This window comes from Leptodactylus fuscus, chromosome 4 (assembly GCF_031893055.1).
Source record: "Leptodactylus fuscus isolate aLepFus1 chromosome 4, aLepFus1.hap2, whole genome shotgun sequence".
Lineage (NCBI taxonomy): Eukaryota > Metazoa > Chordata > Amphibia > Anura > Leptodactylidae > Leptodactylus > Leptodactylus fuscus.
Window position 1 is genome coordinate 166,786,118 of NC_134268.1, and position 23,093 is coordinate 166,809,210.

The 23,093-nt window shown below is 40.0% G+C and overlaps 1 protein-coding gene across 2 annotated transcripts in view; it reads left to right on the forward strand.

Moving 5' to 3' along the window:
* The window catches only part of GADL1 (glutamate decarboxylase like 1), a 163,073-nt gene that overhangs the window by 112,882 nt on the left and 27,098 nt on the right, over positions 1 to 23,093 (forward strand). For both annotated transcript variants that reach the window (XM_075271331.1, XM_075271332.1), the window contains 2 exons: positions 4,653 to 4,704; positions 6,806 to 6,898. In XM_075271331.1, coding sequence (XP_075127432.1) covers positions 4,653 to 4,704; positions 6,806 to 6,898 — 145 coding nt within the window. The remainder of the gene's footprint in view (positions 1 to 4,652; positions 4,705 to 6,805; positions 6,899 to 23,093) is intronic.

The window sequence follows — 23,093 nt, forward strand, 5'->3', positions numbered from 1 at the left end:
GTTTGTATGTTCTCCCCATGTATGTGTGGATTTCTTCCCATACTCCAAAGACACACTGATAAGGAAAAATGTAGATTGTAAGCCCTATATGGGGCTCAGAATCTACATAAAAAAAAAGTTAAATTGTGTATCAAAATAAAAGCTAATATTTCAGCAATGTGTGTGCCTATCTAGGAGGAGAAAGGAGCATTTTATTCATGTGAACCTCAGCTATATGCTTATAGTTCATTAGGGACTGATGACAGACTCCCTACAAAGCCACAAGGTGCTCATACACATGTATAATGTCAAACACAACCTGAAAACACCCCTACTTACAGTAACTCTACTGCCACAAAATGTCATATATGAGCAGCATCTACCCTCACATATTTTCTCCATCCTTCTTGTAGATTGTATGTTCTTGCAAGAAGGGTCCTCTTCCTCACCATACAAGTTAGGTCATCTAGTTAGTTTGGGGTTAAATTTATGTATATAAACCGTTTCCATATACTCAGTATGATCAAATAATGGTGCTCTAAAAATAAAGAATAATAAATTGGCAATATGTAATATGCATAAAGGTGTATGAAATCCCTTCCCAAACACTGCTGGGGCAAAAAAGATAAGGCATGCTGAAATTTAACATGCCCAATCTTCTGTTCTCATGATAAGTAAGTCATTCCAAGCAGTGGCGTAACTACCGTGGTAGCAGTGGTAGCAGCTGCCACAGGGCCCGGGACATTATGGGGCCTGGTGACAGCCGCTACCGCTGCATTTTTTTTTTTTTAATAGGCCGTTACGGGCCCTATTTACTAACTGATCGGTAAGTGACACCGTGGGCCCCACAAATACTATCATTATACTGTCTGCAGGGGCGACTATGGGGCATAATACTGTGTGCAGGGGCCACTAAGGGACATAATACTGTGTGTAGGGGCCACTAAGGGACATAATACTGCGTGCAGGGGCCACTGAGGGACATAATACTGTGTGCAGGGGCCACTAAGGGACATAATACTGCGTGCAGGGGCCACTGAGGGACATAATACTGTGTGCAGGGGCCACTAAGGGACATAATATTGCGTGCAGGGGCCACTGAGGGACATAATACTGTGTGCAGGGGCCACTAAGGGACATAATACTGTGTGCAGGGGCCACTAAGGGACATAATACTGTGTGCAGGGGCCACTAAGGGACATAATATTGCGTGCAGGGGCCACTGAGGGACATAATACTGTGTGCAGGGGCCACTAAGGGACATAATACTGTGTGCAGGGGCCACTAAGGGACATAATACTGTGTGCAGGGGCCACTAAGGGACATAATATTGCGTGCAGGGGCCACTGAGGGACATAATACTGTGTGCAGGGGCCACTAAGGGACATAATACTGTGTGCAGGGGCCACTAAGGGACATAATAGAGCGCGCAGGAATGGGGAGGAGGGGATCGGTCGAGGTCTTCCATGTCGCTTGGGGGGGGGGCCATGTCAAAAGTTCGCGACAGGGCCCCACCATTCCTAGTTACGCCACTGATTCCAAGGGTTGTCTGGCAATAGGTTACTCCCCTATCTCCATTGAGAACATATGGATATTCAACCGACGTGTGCATGTATGTGCATGTAAGAGTCATAAGGAATAGCTGCCGGTAATAAATTATCTCATCAATTGTCTTTCACAGCCTTCTACTTATTATTATAATTTATTAATGTTAATATTAATAATAATAAGCAGGAGATATTACTTTTATGAACTTTAATCCAATGCTTTGATGTATTGGGTTAATAATCTAGCTGTAAGATTTCTTCCTTGCAGCTATTTTCTTAAAAAAACATAATGACCGTTCTCCATTGTACAGTGTGTCTCAAGTTAAAAGCCCAAGACTGAACAGCAGAGCATTTGTGAGATGGCATCTATGCAGAACATTTGCTCTTGAGGTTTAGTATTATTGGGTAATATGTTCTTGAATGATCATATTTTGAGCTCATATTTTCATTTACCTTTAGCTCAATGGCCCTTTTGTTGGAAATATGGTTATTTATAAGAAGGAAATACATTGTATGAAAATAGGCACATCATAAAAAACCTCTCCATAATATGCTCTCCATTCTGTCTGAGATGAGAAGCCTTACAGGTGTCAATGCATTATGCATTGCAGAGGGAACCTTGGCATTATTGTTTTCTGCCCCTTCGTACGTCTTTCTCATATGTCAGTTCATTAGCACAATGTTTTACCTACTCCGTCTTGGTTATTCTTATCTGTAGCTGATGGAATAAATAGAAAGATGTTATTAAATGAGATTTACTTCTGCAATACTAGACAAGCTGGCAGCATATCACTGTAGTACAGTGAAGCTGAGATTTTTAGTATCAGCATCCATACTGATCCGCGTCACAATTAAAGGGAAGCTTTTACAGTATGTAGAAAATGCAGTGCTTATGCCAGACAATGGAAAGCTTAATAGACTGATATACAGTTTTATGGGAAGATTTAGAACAGGGGTAGGGAACGTATGGCTCTCCAGCTGTTGCAAAACTACAACTCCCAGCATGCATACTTGCTCTGCTGTTCTTGGAACTCCCATGGAAGTGAATGGAGCATGTTGGGAGTTGTAGTTTCACAGCAGCTGGAGAGCCGAAGGTTCCCTACCCCTGATTTAGAATAACTTAGAATTTATTGATGAGAACTTATGCTTATTGAGAGTCCAGTGGGCGGTCCTAATCAGCCATCTCTACAAACTCTGAATGAGTAAGTGAAACCTCCCACCGGACTCCTAGTTCAGAAGTTATACTGAACCTTTTTCACACAACTATATATCAATCTGCTCTTTTTTCCCTGGTCATGTGCTGACTGCAGAATGGGCGGCATGTTACTAATCCTTTTAATGGCCAGTTGTGTCATGACGCTTTCAATAAGCTAATATTATACTGGCAAGATATTTAATTATTTCTCTAAAAGTTGTGGTCTGGCTTCTAAGGCCCCCATGCTGCTCAGGATGAAGGGACTCTAGTACTAGCTAAGCACTGTGGCCTTTTCAAAGTTTTTCCCTGTAGGGTAATATCTGTAGCTAGTTGTTATGTTGGAAGTTGCAATACAACCCCATTCACAGTGGGTGGCCAGGGACTGACAATAATTGGCCACTTCATTCACAGGTTTGGCAGGTGTCTCAGAATTCAGACTTAGAAAGATTCCATCATATTACAAGATGGAAATAATTCTTTAATTAAAGAGAAACCTGTAGCTTAGTTTTTTTTTTCTTAGGTTCATCTTTTGTCTCTAAAAGTAAATACTCGTACTTCTTCTAATACTATCACTATTCGCAGTAAAGATTCGATTCAGAACCAGCGTTGATTTGCTGAATGCTATACACTGTATAGCATTCGGCAAATCAATGCTAGTTCTGCAGCAGGCTCATCCTTGCTAGTCGGGAGAGCTGGCAGCTAAGATCGGACCACAGCAGTCTCCATTGTGGTCCAATCTTAGATTCTGCCTCCTCACAGACGAGCCTCCGGCAGAACCAGTGTTGATTGTCCAAATGCTGTACACTGGCCAATCAACGCTGGTCAAAGCATTCCTACGAGAAAAAGTCAGCTCCCGCATAAACGCAAGCTGCCAGCTCTCCCGACTAGGAAGGACGAGCCTGCTGCAGAACCAGCGATGATTTGCCGAATGCTATACAGTGTATAGCATTCGGCCAATCAATGCTGGTCCTGCAAGATAAGTAAGGGTCAGTTCACATTAGCGCTTGCCTCCTGTCCAGAAGGAGTCCACAGGAGGACCCCCCGAACGGAATATCAGCGCAACTGCAAGTGCTGTGCTATAGACTATAGTGGGGTCTGTGCGCTTTAACTGCACAGCGCTCCTCCGAAACACTCTCCTCCTGCTACTCATGGACTTGGTGACTCTCCTTTAGTCGAATAATAGTTTCCCCTAAAACGAGCATTTTTTCCTATAGATTATAATGGAATTCGAATATTGAGGCTCTACTCGAAACGAATATCGAATCTTGAATATTTCACTACTCGCTCATCTCTAATGGTCGACCATCTCTAATTATACGAGATTAGAGAAACATAACTAGAAATAGCAGCACTCATATACATAAGCTCCTTCTTACAAGTGATAAGGACTGAGTGGCAAGAATACTCACAGCCTTACAAGCAAGAAAGATGATTTTTCTTAAAGAAAGCATGTTATTCTGATCTTATATAACCACTTTAAGACTGCCTTTCACAACCAGGGTTCATTCACCTGACAAGTTCACCATGTGGAGAAGCAAAACTTTCCTCTTAACACCATCATTTTGATCTCCACTTGACTCAATCCAATTTGGACAGTTCCTATGCTTTTAATTCTTTCTCGAGTCTGTATTTTCTGACTAGACTTGTGTCTGGTTTTACGATGGGATTAAATAGAAACATAGTAATCATTTTATAACCTTGGATCACCCATTGCAATAAATGTGTACTGAGCTTTAGTTGTAGTGAATTCATTTCATGGTACAGTGTAGAAGTGACCATTAATTCTACAAAATATTAATAATTTCAATATCTGTAAATCAATTGTATATTCTCTGTACAGTATAAACCTTATTATTCCCATGTATATTATAGCATACTATTCATTCCCATTGTCTCTAATAATAAATACACGTTTTCCCTCTTTTTTTCAGATATCTAGCTAATGAAATTAAGAAGAGAGATGGGTTTGAGCTTCTCTGGGAGGTATGTAGCTACTAACATACTACGTATTATAAATGACTGACATCCTCCAGTGACTTTGTGTAACATACAGTATATAGCTTACAGTACATTACTCTCAGGTAAACTTTCTGAAAATGGCAGCCTTACTCTTGGTCAGTGAAAATAAGTTATTGAACTACTTTCAATGGCCTAGATTCAGTGACCAGAGTAAGGGTTGGTTCACATCTGCATTTGTATTCTGTCTGGGGTAGTCCATATGGGACCCCCTGAATGGAATACCAAATGCAATTGCAAGTGCTGTGCAGTAAAAGCACACGGACCTCATAGATCTCTGCTTGCTGCCAGATCTCCGCACAGAACATGCGGACAGGAAAGTACTTTCTTGTCCGCATGATTCGTGTAGGCAGCGCGTGGCAAGCACACGGACCCCATTATAGTCTATGGAGTCTGTGTGCTTTTACTGCACAGCGCCTGAAATTGTGTTTGGTATTCCATTCGGGGGTCCTCATGCGGACTCCCCCGGATGGAATACCAATGCAGATGTGAATGAGGGGTATCCCCTCAGACCACATGATCTAAACCAGCTAACATCTGTAAAACTGGGCGAAACCAGGTCACAGACCAATATTGGAGCTCTCACTTCCGTGATCCATTATTCAGGCTTTGGCTAATGCTGTCTGCGGCAGGGAAGCCCCATGAGTGCCAATTATTACAGCCAAAGCCTGTAGGTTAGGTAAGAATTTTTTGTTAGTTTTTTTGTGCTACATTGATGGTTAAGGGACGGGGCCTTATGGGTAATTAAATGATGTGGGTGGGCCTACTTCCAAAAAGTTTGAACAGGGCCCCCCAGGACTATTAAAACAGCCCTGGAACTGTTAGTATTCCAGTGGAGGTGACCACCGGTAATAACAAAACGCCAGACCACTAACATTACATTTTCTCCCTTGGCTGTACAAGTCTCAATACATTGATATATAGATTTGAGCAGCCTTTCATGATAGACAATGATATCACTAAGTAATATGTTAGCTATCTTGTATACATCTGTGTGCAGCCACCCAGTGGCTAAGTTGTGAATTGCAGCATTTTAAAAATTTCTCATTATCTTATTGATCTGGTTACAATTAAAAAATGGAGTCCTTGGACAAATTAGAGTTACTGGTAGACACAACTATACACAATTATTTCACGAGAGAATCTATAGTTTCTTGCTATGGTGCTGCCATATGGGGCTATTTATTATCTTTGAGGGTAAAAGGCCCCAAGTTGCAGAAACACAGATTTTATTTTATTTTTTGTAGATTTTGTTGCGTTTTTTTGAACCAAAACCAAGAATGGCTACATAAGGAATGGGAAGTATATAGGAAGCTCTTATACTTCTCCCTTCTGATCAATCCATCCGATCTTTCCCAATCGCTCAACCCTAATTGTATATTATATATACAGTATGGTTGAGCCGATCTTGAGATATCAAAATCCGATTTTCGATCATTTTCCAGCCGATCCCGATGAAATTTGCTCAATCACTGATCGGGATCCGATCTTTCCCCATCCTGATCGCTCAACCCTATTGACAGCAGATTGTATTTTTCTCAGACGCAGCAGACAGAAGCTCAATGTAACACAGTGGAGTATTTTACAGAATGTCCCTTGTAGCTGCGATATTATTGTATTATTCCTATTCATAAAAAGACTCAAATTTTATATAAATGCCTATGCAAGGACAGAAGGCAATGGATCTAAGAATCAGATTATTGGAGTGCATTATCAGTCTGGAAAATCTGAAGTAATATTCAATATTGATGGCGGTATGCCAAGAATTTCATTGCAATGTTATTGCATTGAAGACTGAGTAAAATAGTAGGTGCATATTAGAAATTTGGATTATGCAAATCTTCTGGAGGTTTTTATAAAACATGGTTAATTGTACTAAAATAACAAAACTGTACCCATCTATACCCATTTAATCCTCCCACTACTCCTCTAGTCTGGGTTTACTTGGCTGTGATGATGACCTACAGCATCCATATAACCCCATTTTGGTTTGTCTACAGCAGATGCAGACCATTCTTTTTATGTATTGTTGTATTTTGCATATTTATATTTTTCTATTTTTTTTTAGCCGGAATATGCAAATATCTGTTTTTGGTACATTCCACCAAGTTTGAGAGAGATGGAAATGAAGGGACCAGAATATTGGCAGAGGCTGAAGCAGGTAGGCATTGCATAGATATCTGTAGATCTGCTTGAGGACTGTTAATTGTTTTGCTCAGACTAAAACTACACAAAACCAGAACAGAAAATGAGTCATTGTTTAGGGCTTATTAAGTTTCTGACTCCCCCGTGTGGTAAATGAAGATGGATGCAAGCAAGTACGGAGAAGCAAATAACTTATCTCCAGTGGTTTCAGCCTTATTCCAATGCAAAGTCTATGTGCTGCTTTGTTTTCTACGGATTACAATTATAGTACATACAAGTTAAAACAATTTCTTTCAATTTGTTTATTTTTTGTGCGCATTGCTGATGGATATAATCGATGATGTTAGTGCGTGATATTGGGAATTGTACTTTTATTTAAGTTGTGCTCATACAAATAAGCTTTAAGCATTAGAGTGAATCATTTTCATTTTGAATTAAAGTGTGACCTTGAACTTAGGGACTGCAGCCTATGTATCCATAAATCTATCTGATCTATCTATACACTTATACGATTTACATCTAAATATCTATCTATACAATACATTAAATATTGATGTGAGCAGTGCTCCTCCTGTTCCTCCTTGCACAAAGGCGGAGGTAGCAGTCCTGCTGCTGGGTTGTTTCCCTCCTACGGCCCCCTCCACTTCTCCTGGTGGTGGCTCCAGCATGTCACATTGCACCACAGACTGTCCAGGAGTTGGCAGATGCTTTAGTCCAGGTCTCCTCATCAGGAGCTTACCCAGGCATTGTATGGAGGTCATACAGGCACATGGAGGCCACACACACTACTGAGCCTCATTTTGAGATGTTTTAAGGACATTACATCAAATCTGTATCTATCTATCTATCTATCTATCTATCTATCTATCTATCTATCTATCTATCTATAGAGAGAATATATATATATATATATATATATATATATATATATATATATAAATTTCTCCGTGTTATTAGTAATATATTCACCATATTACTGTATTTTCTGTTTTCACGTACAATGGCCACACACAAACATTGCTAACAGAAGGTACTTTATATAAGGAAACAAATGAGTTTGTATGCTATTGATAAATTTGTAAGTAATGGGGAAGGGGCTGCTCAGTAAACCACAGATACCCCAGAAGCTATTGTCTTCTAAGTTTTATTGTGTATTTTCATTTAGTAATTCATAACTTTACCATTTGTAAATTGGAGGTTTGCTCTAAAAGCTTTTGGTGGATGTGCAGTAGCTTTGCCTGTACAGTGATCCTCAAACATTATTCGATCTATGTGTAAAATAAATAAAAATAAGTTGCACATTCATAGATGAACTGAACTCGGAACCACTAAGACTCCCAGCTGCTCTGGGAAGTCTCTATACACTTGAAAAAGGGTTGTGTGACCCGAAACGCGTTGTGTGTGAATCTCAATAAAAATACAGTTCTCCAAAAAATTCTACGGGTAAAGCGCAGTCCTTGTTGATGGTCCTTGACTTCATATCCTCACACCTTGGTGATTGGACGTTGCAGCTCACACTACCCCCAGGGAGGAACCCCCTAGTAAACGGTTCCAAAACCTATATGGTGGTTGTGATCCTTCACAATCCGGCCAGGCGAGAATAACCATTAAACTGGATTTTATTCTCACTTTACTTACTTACTACACTATATACAGAGCGGTGCTGTCCCTCTCTTTTTTCTTTTACATTCATAGATGAGTCTTTTAACTTTTAAAACAAAGCACTAGAACACAATGAAGGGAATCTCTCATCAAAACCCAGTATATCAGACCAGTCCCTCAGATAGATAGGTTAAGGTCAGCTAATTTAAACATTATTTCCCCCCTTGTGAATCAGCGTCTCTTTTCCAAGATATTGCTATTTTTGGTCTTATGCAAATGAGCTCTTTGGGGCAACACTTCATGCTACCTCCAACTCAAGAACATCCATCAAATCCGCTTCTTCCTCACCCCAGAAACTACTAAAATGTTAGTCCATGACCTCATAATCTCCCGTTAAGATTGCTGCAACACCCTTCTCCATGGCCTCCGAGCAAAAACCCTTGCCCCCCCCCCCTCCAGTCTACCCTAAACTGTGCTGCTCACTTAATTTACCTCGCCCACTGGCTGGTCCCCTCTGCCAATCCCCAACCACACACAGACGAAGTCACGGGCAGAGACACATACACAAACGACATACAAAATACACAAGTACTAAACTGAGCAATTCTTATAGGTCCACTACACAAACTAAAAATGGAATATTCCCGTGCAAAGTCGGGTCCTCCTGCTAGTATGTGTGTGTGTGTATATATATATAATATATATATATATGTATATATATATATATGTGTGTGTGTGTGTATATATACTGTAAAAAACAAGCTAATATACAAAGCTCCTATTCACACACGAATGTTATTGATTCTTTACGAGTAGGCAGCTAGAGTAGGTCAAGCTGACCCTTTTAGCGCTTCTATGTAGAAGAACAAAAAAGAATCTTATTTTTCATCTTACGTCTGAAAGCCATATGAATTTAAATAAAGTACTAATGCAACAGCATTTTGTCCATAAAATGAAAAAAAAAAAAAAGTTTCCAATTTGTATCAAATGTGCTTTTTCTTTGAACTTTGTGCTGCCTTCCCCTTAGAAAATAATGTGTTGTTCTGAAGTCAAATAGTTTTGCCTGAGGAGTTCTAAAGATATAAACCTAGTAGTTTAGATTGAATTTTTGATTTCAGAAATATAGTATTATACTTTTTACCTGAAAATAGAGCTATCGAAAAAAATTTATTTACTCTTTTCTGACAAAAATACCTCCTGAGTACCAGAAAGTCTGTGTGATATAGTAACTATTACAGGGAAATGAGCTTTTAGTGGCAACAATTGTAGTGAAAATAAAATAACAGCACATGATAAAGCACCTAAAATAGACAACAGTGTTTATGAGCATGAAGAGGATGTACAAACCCAATATAGATTTTACCCATGGGGCTGGATTTAATCTCACAGTTGCAGGGTTGCCATAAATATAGTTCTCTACTATGAAATAATGGGCCTTTTAAATAGGGGTTTCCTGCAGGTCACACATTTTTCTAAACACTCAGAATGGGTTAAAAAAAATTAAGAACCACAGATCCCCTCAACTCCTGTTACGACATTGCCCTGGTCCCTGACTGGTCTCTACCTCCTGGTTCCTTTCAAAACTCAGTAAATGACTATTCAGGGGTAACCCAGCTCAGCAAAGGAGTGGTTGAATACAAATACCAGTGATTAACCCAATTGTAATTGGAACAGAATCAATCTTTTAACCAACTCTCAGCCATTTTTGAAACATTTTCACCGGATCGAAAAACTTCTTTAATTATGGTAATCAATGAATTACACAACTGATAGAAAAATTGTAGTGACATCATAAAAGATTGTGACATAGGCAAAGTGGTTTATATTTCATGTCCGTAAATCCAAGTAATTCTGAGGCCACATGTACTAGGCCTCAGTAAAAATGCATGACAACAGTCTTCAGCTTGTATTATACCTACAGGGAAATTGTAAAATTTCTGTAGGCATTATTGACATTCTGCAATTTTGAAAACCACAAAGATTTTCGAATCCACATTGTGTCCACTGCTCATATTTTTCCGCAAGGTGTGGATGGGATTTCTAATTATTTGCCGAAGCATTTTTGACATGGCCAAACCATGGCCTTTATGGCACATGGAGCCCTAGCCTTAGTTGCAGATATTGCTGGAGTAAACTAGGGACTAGATTTAGGAGAATCAAGAACGATAAGGTCTTCCTCTATATTTCTCATACCTTTTTGAAGTTAGTCTTGGCTTTGGCTCAAAAATACAGCTTTTCCACAATATATGACCAGAAACAAAGTAGTAATATTCACCTGCATAGGTTGTACGGCGTGAGAAGTGAAAACTGAAGCATGGTTTACTCAATTACCAGGAATGAAATATTTATTTAATATTGGTATGACGTATGGTAGCCTGACCACTTAGACCACCATGATCATTGGTATGTCCCCTGTTTGGATAAAGATGTGGCCATTTATGCACACCGCTGTTCCATCCCATTTCTATGGTACTGATAGATATAGCCAAATACAGCTATTAACTTTGAATAGAGGGAAGGTGATATTGTAATGGTCAGACCCCCAACAATAATACCCATGGATAGGTGATAAATGTTTCTCATGCGCCAACCACAAATTAAGGGAACACCATGAATAATTATTAACTAAAAAGAAGGACTTGTCATTTTGTACTCAGTACTAGATAACCGGAAGTTGTAGACCTTGTTCGCTTAGTAAATTGCATTCACAATGACGAATGAAACCAAATGATGCCTCTTATCTAAGAAAAGAAGAAGCACAAAGTGGCAAAAAAGTGAATATAAAAATTAGTTTATAGACTTGAGAAATCTTTGTCTTTCCTCTTTCATCAAAGTTTTACCATAAAATAGATTTTGGGGTTGTTTTTTAATATAGGCGGCTCACATCCATTTGAAGACATCCCTTTGGAAACATTTTTTACCAGTCTAAAATTTTTAAATTTAGTAAAAGTTAAGGTTACAGAACTTTTCTCTCATTATAGTCTATGGGGTCCACAGGTTACCATGGGTAACTGCTTAGGGTTTCAGTTTTTTGGGTCTGCAAGCGGACTTGAAAAACGGAAACCCAAATGCTAGCATGAACCTAACAATAGTGTTTTGCCATTGAAATAACTGTAATCCAGCAACTCTAATGGACACATTGGCCCATCTTTACAATACTGTTGCGGAACGCCATAATCTGGCTCACTTATGATGCAAAATGTCAAGTCTCGTATGGATTAGATGAATACAGAGAAAAGAACAGAAGTTTGTGGCACGCTTGATGCCTCGAAAAGTGAGTCTGGCTTGGCAGAAAAGGGAAGTGATTAGAAAGTGACATTGGGGCTAATTTATTAACACGGTGCTGGTCTTAGTAACTTTTGTGTATTCTCATGAGATGTATTATTTTTCCTAGATCATTTTGCTGCTAATAGATACAACCATGAATGCTGGAACTTTCTACAGTCTGATATTTGTAAGAAATCTAGTGACTACATATATTCCAAGATATACTGACCACAATAAGGACATATGGAAGGAAGTGCCAGATTATATAAAGTTCCATGACATTCATGGTCATATCCATTGGCAACTGATAAAGACAGAAGATTGTCACCACTAAGATGGTTTGAGAAAATTTTTAAAACACCGCAAAATTATTAGTTATTATGTTTGCAAAAATGTTTAACTTTAATGAACTACAAATTCAGATTGGGTTATGTTCATGGGAAAACCCCTTGAAGACCTAAACTTGTCTGAAAGTGGCATAGGCTTCAGCTGTAACGCGCTCAAGTTTTCTGGCATATGTTATACTAGATTTTACAGGTTGAGGTGAAGATGTCCCAGCCCCTCTTCATCATCCCCCCTCTACCTTTTCTTTTCTTTTCTTTTCTTTCTTTCTTTCTTTCTTTCTTTCTTTCTTTCTTTCTTTCTTTCTTTCTTTCTTTCTTTTTTTAAGTGGCAAATGGGACACAAAATGAAACAAGTTGCAATATTTGCGCAAACCTCCCCCCAGACATATGCAACAAAAACTGTGGCTTTTCATGCCTTGTACACCAGAAAGCTGTGTTCCATTGCATAATAAATTTACCGTATTTTTCGGACTATAAGACGCACTGGACTATAAGACGCACCTAGGTTTTAGAGGAGGAAAATAGGGAAAAAAAATTTTGAAGCAAAAAATGGTAAAATATTTAATATATGGGAGTTGTAGTTTTGCAACAGCTGCAAGGCCACATTGACAGGTGACCCTGCAGCTGTACGGGGACGCATAGAGTGTTTTTTTTTGCGGGGCCAGAAGTACTTTTTAGTTATACCATTTTGGGGAATATCTATTGCTTAGATCACCTTGTATTGAAAAAAAAAAACGGTGGTTTATGATATATGATTTTCTACTTTTATATATATTCTAGGGACAGGAGGTGATTTAGAACTTTTATTTATTTCATATTTTTATTATATATTTTTAAAGCTTTTTTTTTTTTACTATTTTATTCCCCCCCGGGGGCTTGAACCTGCGGTCACTTGATTGCAAGTCCCATAGACGGCAATACAACTGTATTGCCGTCTATGGGACATTCTGTCTATTAGTATTACGGCTGGTCATAGACCCAGCCGTAATACTAATATAGCAGTGACAGGCCCGGGAGCCTCATTAGGCTCCCGGCTGTCACCCGAACAGGTCGGCTCCTGCGATATTGCCGCGCAGGAGCCGGCCTGCAACTTCACAGGTACGGGGCCGGTGGGGACCGGCCCCGGGGGAGAAGGGGCCACCGATACTGACCCGACATCCGCTGTACTAGAGAGGCGGATGCCGGCGAGGGATAGACGCTGGCACAAGTGCCGGGGCCTGAGACATCGCTACGCTCCTCTGCCCTGCATGAAGCCAGCGGCGGGGGGATGGAGGAGCGAAATAGCATCACTCCTCCCGCTGCTGGCTTCATGCAGGGCAGAGGAGCGTAGCGATGTCTCAGGCCCTGGCGTCTATCCCTTGCCGGCATCCGCCTCTCTATTACGGCGGGTGCCAGGCGCCACATTCGGACTATAAGACGCACCCTTCTTTTCCCCCCAAATTTTTTGGGAAAAAAGTGCGTCTTATAGTCCGAAAAATACGGTACCTTAATATGTCACTTTGCAAATTATCCAAAGTAAATCAAACTAAGGCTGGGGCCGCATGTGATGTAAACACCTTGGTTTGCTTCAGCAGAAATGCTGCAGCAAAAACCACAGTGTTTTCTAGCGAATCCCATCCACGCCTTGCAGAAAAATATGTGCAGCAGAAACACCGTGATTTCCAAAACCATTGCATTTTTGGAAATCACAGCATGTTAATTGTTTCCCTATAGGCATAATGGATCCAGACATTCTGTGCAAAGTGCTGCGAGAAAAACCGCAATGGATTACTGTTGCATTTTTTTCCTGCAGTGCATTTTTTCTGTGGCCTGTTACGTGGGGCTTCACCCAAAAGCTTTTTTTATTGGCTTGGTAAAGAGTTTCTTGGGAAATCTTAGGCTCAATAAAAAGCAGCTTTTCTGCAACATGGGGTGCAAAAGAGCCTAAAGTTCTGCTATATTTATTACAACATGAGCCACTGTGAAAATTTAGTACATTGTTGACTGCCTTTTTGCTGTTTAAAAATGAAACAGGGTTAGTAAATCTTGTTCATAAGGTGATGGAAAATGGTATAAATACATAGAAAGTGCTATTTTGCATATCCAATACATAAAATAATAATAGAAATAATACATGCACCTCAAAATGGCACCTGAAGAAAAATATTATTCAGCAAAAAATAAAGACATGATACAGTTATTGCTGCTATATTAAAAAAAAAAAAAAAAAAAAAAAAAACCTTCTTGTCTTTAAAGGGGTTAAAACAGTATTTGCGGTCACGGCAGAAAGGAATGACATCTATTTTTGGCAAATGATAAGTAATCTATCCTCCTTAAGTCCTCCTTAAGTTAAAAAGACGTGTGACGTGGTTAAGAGACCGAGGTAACTTTTGTTAATTTGGTTAAATGGTTACTGAAGTGAGGATTCAAGAAGCTACACATAAAAAATGCATGCAGTTTCTGAATGTATTCACTAGATGGTGTTGAAATCTAGTGCATCAGTTTCCAAGCATACAGTACATGAGTGCATGCTATAAGTGAGCCCAGCAAAGATCGCTGGATAGAAAGCATACAAGTCTACATTCACTTAAGCAAGCTATAGCACAATAGCTGATATGACAACAATAATACATGCAGTAAGCAAAGTAGACAGCCGTGTTTGTGAGCTTATACACTTTACAATTCAGAAATATAAATTAATTTTTCATATATTATTGTAAAGATTATTTTATTAGTATATATTAGTTTTACCATTATTAATCTTATATTATTATTAGTTTTAGTAGTATTATCTAAGCTTATATTCTGGTAAGATCAAACAAAGCAATTTTTCTATTAAAAAAAATAAATAAATAAATCACATTTGTTACACTCAAGTCACAACCCATACAAGTCTACACCATATCAGATATGTTACAAAATTATTTTTTGTGGGCCCTAAAACTACAAAATCACAGTGCGTCTCCTGTTTCCTAAATCCTTGGCTTGACTAGAATATATGTTATTTACCCAGCTCACCATGGGTCCCAAAGCCCGGTTCAGACATCCACTCGCCGGAGTTACAATGATTAGTAATAATAGGACTCGTTCACATCTGCGTTGTCCTCTCCGTAATGCAGGTTTCCGTTTCCTGCATAAAACAGAGCAGGAGATGGAAACCTGCAGGAGTCTTTCTCACCCATTCATTTGAATGGGTGAGAAAGCTGTCCGGCCGTGAGCGGCGGTGAGTGTTTTTTTTTAATCCGGACACAGAGTCGGACATGCAGTACTCTGTGTCCGGATTAAAAAATCCGGTTTCGCGGCGGAGAGCATAAAACGCTCACCGCCGCTCATGGCCGGACCCGGTCTGTGCTTTCGTCGTACATGGACGTCGTAACCAGCCCAAGTCCACCAACCAGATGACAAGCATGAACCAAGCTGTAACTACAAGATATCCAGATGATTTAACTTCTCTGAAGATGTAAGCTATTGACATTGACTGATATTTGTGTTATTTGGACATTTTCCCTGTTCCTGTGTTTTCCTTCAAGATATTAATAAACCCTTACATTGATTTATAACAAGCTGACTTCTTCCTATTGTGGATAAGGCCTACAACACGTGGCACAAGTCTATCCTACAATTTCAAGGATATTTAACAGTGGACACAAGTCTCACTGGCGAATACAAGATATTTAGCAGTATCGAGCCAGGTACTGATATTTAACAGTCACTGGCCAGCATCTACCAGAGTAATCTGAAGTCGTGTGGAATATGAGATAATATTAGGACATGAGAAGTAGGAGGGTTGATAAATTCCCCCATGGTTCTATATGTTAGTGAATACTACAGAATATTAGGGAAAAAATTCCCAAATATTAAGTAAGATGCGTACTCTCTCTCTTGAAGAATTGCAGCACGATAAGCTCGTGGTACAACGTAGAACTTTTATCCGTACCAATAAAAGTTCCACGTTTTACCACAAGCATATCGTGTCCTACGTCTCCAAGAGAGTGCGCATCCTGGTATTTTTGGGAAATTTTTCCCTAATATTCTCTAGTGTTCACTAACATATAGAACCATGGGGGAAATTTATCAACCCTTCTATGACAATTTTCTGGTGTAAATGGATGAAAATGTTGGTTGTTTTTCAAAGATGTGACCAATCCCCCCGTTCTGTACCTTGCTCGCAACTTTCCACAAATCTGGGGGGAGAGGAACACAGGGCAGGCCGGGGCAGAGACACCTTGACCTGTCATAATTTTTAGAACTCTGCCACAATATCTTGAAGCTATATTTTTCAGTTTTTGACATATTTTTTTTTTTTTTTTAATTTTTCCCACTAGTCTTTATAACATGGTTTCAATATTTGAGGATATTTATGTATCCACAGCTTCAGGTTTTTTTTTATAGGGTGGAATACTTATCTCTGGTCAATTTGTAAGGTCCCTTTAACAGGCAACCAAATTAAATTACTTTAGAAATTACAATAAAAATAAAAATACCGATTTGAAAACAAGTGAAAACATGTGGCCAAGTCAATTTAGTATTCAAGCAATATAATATTTTTCCAAACGTGATCGTGAGGAAACCGGAGAACACACTCTGGTGTTGTAATTGTATTAAAACCATAAAAGTAAGACTTTTTCCATCTGCTTTAGTGAGGTAACTGAACTGTTCACATTATCACAGCTTGATGCCATTAAAACATTTTGTGGCATATGAGGTAACTGTGCATTACATTAAACGGGAGATTACAAAATTCAAGGTGTCCTTACTTAACCCTACGTATATTGTACAATAATCAGGAAAAGGATTTCTCCTATTGTCTCAATATATCTAACATAACTACGTTGTATTTGCTATCTAATGGATCATAATAGTATACTTGTGGTTTGACCCGGATTTTGATACATCCAGAATGGCGTATAAATTTTTATAATGAATCATTAAAGAATTAATAACTATTCTGAGATAGGCAGTAAATGAAGGAGTGATTGTGTTCTGACAAATTCTCCATTATATAAACTGAGCGAGACCCATGCTTGAATCTAATATATACCCTTTCTGAATGTTCTATAGCGTCTTCTGTATCATTTAAAGGGGTTGTCCGGGATAAATTAAAACTTTACCCCTAAGCTAACCCCATCCCCCAATTTCTAATGCTTAATGTGTATTCACCCATATGTCTGGGGCGGTCATGTGACTGTCCCAGGCACATTTTCTGATTTCCTGGTGACATTCCATTTCGGCATTTCCGGAGATGGGAGGCCACCAGTACTCCTCTCTCTCCCAAATTCCTCCATCCCCATTATACTCACCGACACACACTGACTCTTCTTCTGCTGGACATCACTTCCTTCACAGGGAGCTGGAGCCATAGAATGCCGGCAGAAACAAAAAACAGTGTTCTATTGCACATGCGTGGCTTCTGTCTGCATTCTATTGCGCAAGCACCAGTTTTGGATCCCAGGTGAAAAGCTGAAGAGGGGACAGCGGCAGCTCAATATCATCTCCAGGATGACAAAACATGTAAGTATAATGGGGTGGGGAGGGGGTTGGGAGACTGAATTAGGTAGGTAGAATGTGTTAGTAGTCCACGGGCTAGCTAGGAAAATGGGAGGGTGACTATGAGGGAGGAAGTGAAAGGGTGATCTGAGTGAACTGCAATGCATCATGGTATTTGTAGGCTAAAGACAGCCGGAAGCTACCCAAGTTAACAAATGTAGAGGTGCCAGGAGCTCTCATAGAATGTCAGAAATCACTGAAAACACTGCTAAAGGGATTTGGGTGCACTTATTAACCCATCGATAGCACTAACAGACCTTTTTAAAAAATACGTTTTTTTTGCCCAGAAAACCCCTTTAAGTTCTACAGGCTGAACATACAAAGCATCAGACATCACAACTACAGAAGAATTTTGCAGGTCACTATGGCATATGTTTATTTACGAGGGGTATGAACACTACTGGGACTAATGAGAGGACACGATGACTCTCCGATGTCACTATTCATGGGACATTTGCTGGAAATCTGCTGTCTCTAGTAATGACCTATGACATTTTCCAGAAGAATGCTTTAATTTACTATTTTCTGAACTAAATCAAAAGCAAACAACAAATCCTTAAGGTGGCCATACACAATAGATCTTAGACAGCCATTACTTATCTAAAATAATCTGTGGTTGACTGTTTGTACTGCCATGTATTCCAAACACCAACCCTCACAACAAGCTTTCTACTACCCCAGAATTGGAAAATTAACAAGAAGGCAAACACTTAGGTCACCAATGGGGTTGGGTAATACGACAAGCTGAAAGTAACCAAGAATGGCACTACAATACTTTCACTAGCAGAAAACTAATGTTGGTTAACCACAATCAATGAACTCTTTAGGGATGCTGCTTAAGTTGGACTTTAAGACTAAGGCTCCATGGGTCGTCCCGCAACAAAAATGTGCTGTGGGAAAAACCACAGCGGGAACAGATTGTGGTTCTTCCCACAGCGCTTTAGGGTGCATTCACACTACGGAACGCCAGCGTGTATCAGAGCCGTACACGCCGGCGTTACTGCAGGGCTGCTGGACACTTCCCATTCATTTCTATGGGAGCCGGCATGCGAGCGCTCCCCATAGAAATGAATGGAAAAAAGCAGTCCATTCATTTCTATGGGGAGCGCTCGCATGCCGGCTCCCATAGAAATGAATGGGAAGTGTCCGGCAGCCCTGCTGTAACGCCGGCGTGTACGGCTCTGATACACGCTGGCGTTCCGTAGTGTGAATGCACCCTTAGAGAGAAAGATTTCCTCTGTAGACTTTCTGTTACAATTATATCTATGGGGAAACCGCCATCGTTTTCCTTAGATAAAATTGACATGCTGTGATTTTTCCAAAACCGCTCCGGTTTTGGAAATCGTGGCGTGTCCGCACCGCGGTTTTTACCGCAAGGTGGGCACGGGATTTGCTAGAATCCCACCCACTTTGCCCTTACTATAAAATTCCGTGATTTTTCCACGGACAAATCACAATGCTTCCGTCCAGAGGGGCTCTGGCCTAAAGGGCCCTATGACACTGAAAATGCAGTCCATTCTGCAGGTGGCATGTTAAAAGGTAGAGAAAGAAAACTCCTTATTTTTTTCTGGTTTTCTTCTAACAAAAACGCTTTAAAAAATGTTTGTTTAATAGTCTGTGGTTTCTTCAGACCCCAGAGTATACTAGGAGTAGGCCTATGAGAGGTGGAAAAAACCCCATTAAGGCCAGGCCCCATGTGGCATAAATTCTGCAGAAAAAAATACAGCGTTTTACTGTCACTGCATAGTGGATGGAATTCTAGAGAATCCCGTCCACATATTGCACAAATTTTAGATTGTCACTTTTGGACTTGTTCTGGGATCCTATAATCATTTGCACTGCATAATACACTGAAATACAATATTGCTTTGTAAGATATTTGTCAGTGTTACTACATGCTGCAATACAGGGGAATAACTTGAGTTGGTGCAGAGAGTGCAGTCGCAGAGGGCCCAGGAGCCTTAGGGGGCCCATAAGCACTGGCATCAGTATTTATTGTGATTGCAGTTTCCATCTGGCCCATAAGCCAAGGAGACCCACAGATTACCCTAACTACACTAACGCTGATAAAACTCCTTAGCACCCGTAACCATTACTATCAAGAATTCACTGTAGGGATAAGGTAGGGGGCCCTGGACAAAAGATTGCACCGGGGCCCACAAGACTTTAGTTACGCCACTGCTGCAATAGTAACCAGTTGGAATTCAAGAAAGATGTTGTGGGAGTGAAAGTGGACTTATAGGAAAAAAAAAAACATCTGTAAAACTGCTTGGATGCCGCTATCACTATTGATCGTGACATCTAAAGGGGTTATATGGTTAGTAATGAAGTTCTCACAAATCCCAGTCTTTGCAGCAGAGTGTTAGCCATATGAAACATACAAATGATTCTGGTTAGTGGAGTAATCCACCAGTTCCATAACCTATTGTAATTTATAAGTGTACTGTATACTGTGATAAAACAGCATTAGACTTTAGGGTAGTACAATGTAATGGTTAAAACAACATTTGGCACTTTCAGACTTCTCTGTAGACATCTTTATAATACAGATTTCTAGACTCAGCCAAATGTCCACGTGAGAATTATGATCCAGAGAGGAAATGCATTTGCTACAAAAAGAACATTATTTTGAAGGCAGTAACTGCATTTTGTTGGCAGGAGCACCTTCATTTCCCAATATTGAAGGGGTGATCCTGCCAACAATAATAATGGTATCTGGAGAGTAGAGAACGTTCCATTTTTAAAACAAATGTTCTACCTAGTCTGTAAGTTTCACAAATACATTTTCATTGTAAACTTCAATTCCTCTATATTAGTTTCCACCCTTTTTTCACCCTACTGTAATTTAATGAAATGTATTTCCAGTAGTAAACGTTCCAGCCATTGTTCTGCATACTGAGCAGGATCTTCGCAGGGTATTTCTGTATTCCCAATGGACAAACACAAGTAGCGTTTCTGGTGTACTGAATGTCTTAGGGACATCCTGGTCATTATTATATTATCTATGAACTTTCTTAATGGACAAAATACTGAATCCAGTAAAGTCAAACACAGATATCTTTAGGTTACTGTGAATGATATTAGGCTCTGTTCACATTAATGCTGAGTTCCTTTCTGTTGAGATTCTAAATTCTTTTAAAGCATGAATGGCATAGCTAGAAAAGGTTTTAAATTAATGGGATTTTTCAGAAACAGTTGTAATCTGTTTGAAACAAAGATGCCAAAGTAGTAGGGACCCTATTAGGCTATTGCCCCATGTAGCAAGCCACAGCCAAAATGTGCTGTGAGAAAAACCATGGCTGAAAAGTATCAAGATTTTTCCATCAGTTCTTTTCACACAAAGTAGGCAGAGTTTTCCTACGCGCGTATCACATTGAAAGCAATAGGGAAAAAAGCCTCCCGTTGATTTCAATGGGGAGCGCACGTATGGCAGCTCCCATTCAAGTCAATGGAAGCTGCTTTTTACGCACTCATTCTGAATGTCTTTTTACGATCAGAATGAGCGCAGTGTAACTCAGTGTGAAGGCTCCCTTAAAGGGGTATTTTCAACATAGCAGTTTTCACACTTCTGCATTGACACTTACCTTTAAAATTTGGACAGAGAAATTGATAAAATCTCATGGGCCCTGATGAAAGAGTTCAGCTTGCGCCCTCTTTATTGCACCATAACCTCAATTTACCCCCATGCCTATCCTCCTTACTCTGCTAACAGACAACACAGTTAGTGTGCGGCTGACATGGTATAGACCAGCACAGAGCAGATACTTTGGCAATGCTATTTACCCCATCTGCATAACTAATGTGCCAGCTAAAAAGACTTTTTGTGAAAGTGCTTCTTTAGAGCAAAGCCAGACATGGCCGTGATGTAGCCAGAATTTGGCTGAATAACACACAGTAATCCCCTTGCCACTGATGTCTATTAGATCATGAAAAATTGACTGTTTAATGATTGTTCCCTGTTGATCGCTGAATGGTTTTGTAGGTATACGTGTCCATTTGCTGTCCAGCTGCCACATCTGGTTTAACTCTAAACAATGTGAATTTTCCCATGATAAGGGCTCTGGCATATGGCAGCTGATATGTCATGTGCATCACCTATAAATGATACCTCCTATGTAACTGCACCTCATGCAGAATATATACCCCTGGACCTTGGGAGCATTTCCTGGAGGAGAGCAGCATGTGAAAGTTGGTTCATGTATTATGCCGCATATGACTGACACTGGCTAAGTGCTGCAGCAGTGCTATTTACCACTGTAACATAACTATACAATAGTATACAACTATACAATAATATAGAATATGACAGCTCAGCTGAGCTCCCTATACTTTAGAAAGACATTATGTTCAGCAGCAGCTAAGCCTAAGACTTGAGCACCTGGAGAAGTAATCGTATAATAGTTTGCTTAATGAAAAGTTCTAAATTTTTCCAATATACTTTCTGTATTAATTCCTCACAGTTTTCTAGATCTCTGTTTACTGTCATTCATTTTCATACTTCCAGTGGATAAAAATCAGTCCACGGTCATGTGATATACAGTCCATGGTCATGTGATATACAGTCCATGGTCATGTGATATACAGTCCACGGGCATGTGATATACAGTCCATGGTCATGTGATATACAGTCCACGGGCATGTGATATACAGTCCACGGTCATGTGATATACAGTCCATGGTCATGTGATATACAGTCCATGGTCATGTGATGGACACACAGGTGTACAGCTCATTATAGTCACAGCACAGTAATCAGACATCTGCCTGGTACTGAGCTGTGCACCTGTGTGTCCATCACATGACCACAGCTCAAATTGTAGCTGATAGGAGATGGGGTCCAGCTCCTCCTCCTCCTCTATCTCTATATGGAGGACAGAGCTGCTTATTTACTGCTGGAAGGTAAGGTCAAGAAAAGCAGGGGGTTACCGGAAAGGTGAGATTTACTTTATATTTCTTAACCCATTCTGAGTCTGACAAAAAATATAATCGGTCAACAACTGTTTTTCCCAATACCAATATATGTATGCATGCACACTCAGCTGCAGCTTATTTCCATGGACCTGGACTTGTTGAAATCCAGCAACCAAATCCTTTTTCCCTGGATATCTGAGAGTTACTGTAATGTGCCCAGAGCCCCATAGAAGTGAATGGAGTGCTGATCATTCTAGCGCCCTGGGCTCTATTCAAGGGGAGGCCTTAGAGGAATTTTCGGTCCCCTGTCCTTCTGATCCCTGGGGGACCTGGCGATCAGCTGCCAGCAATCACACACTTATTCCCAGTTATGTGGCACAACCATATAAAGTAATTGCAGCCCACTAGAATTTGTAAGGCCCTCTGTCATAAGTGAGATGGGAATAGACCACTGTACAATATGTCCTGAATAGAGCCAATGAGGGTATATAGATATATTATTATATGTAGGTGTGGACTATGGAGGTGGGGCTCACATTTGTCAGATTATTTTGGTAGTTC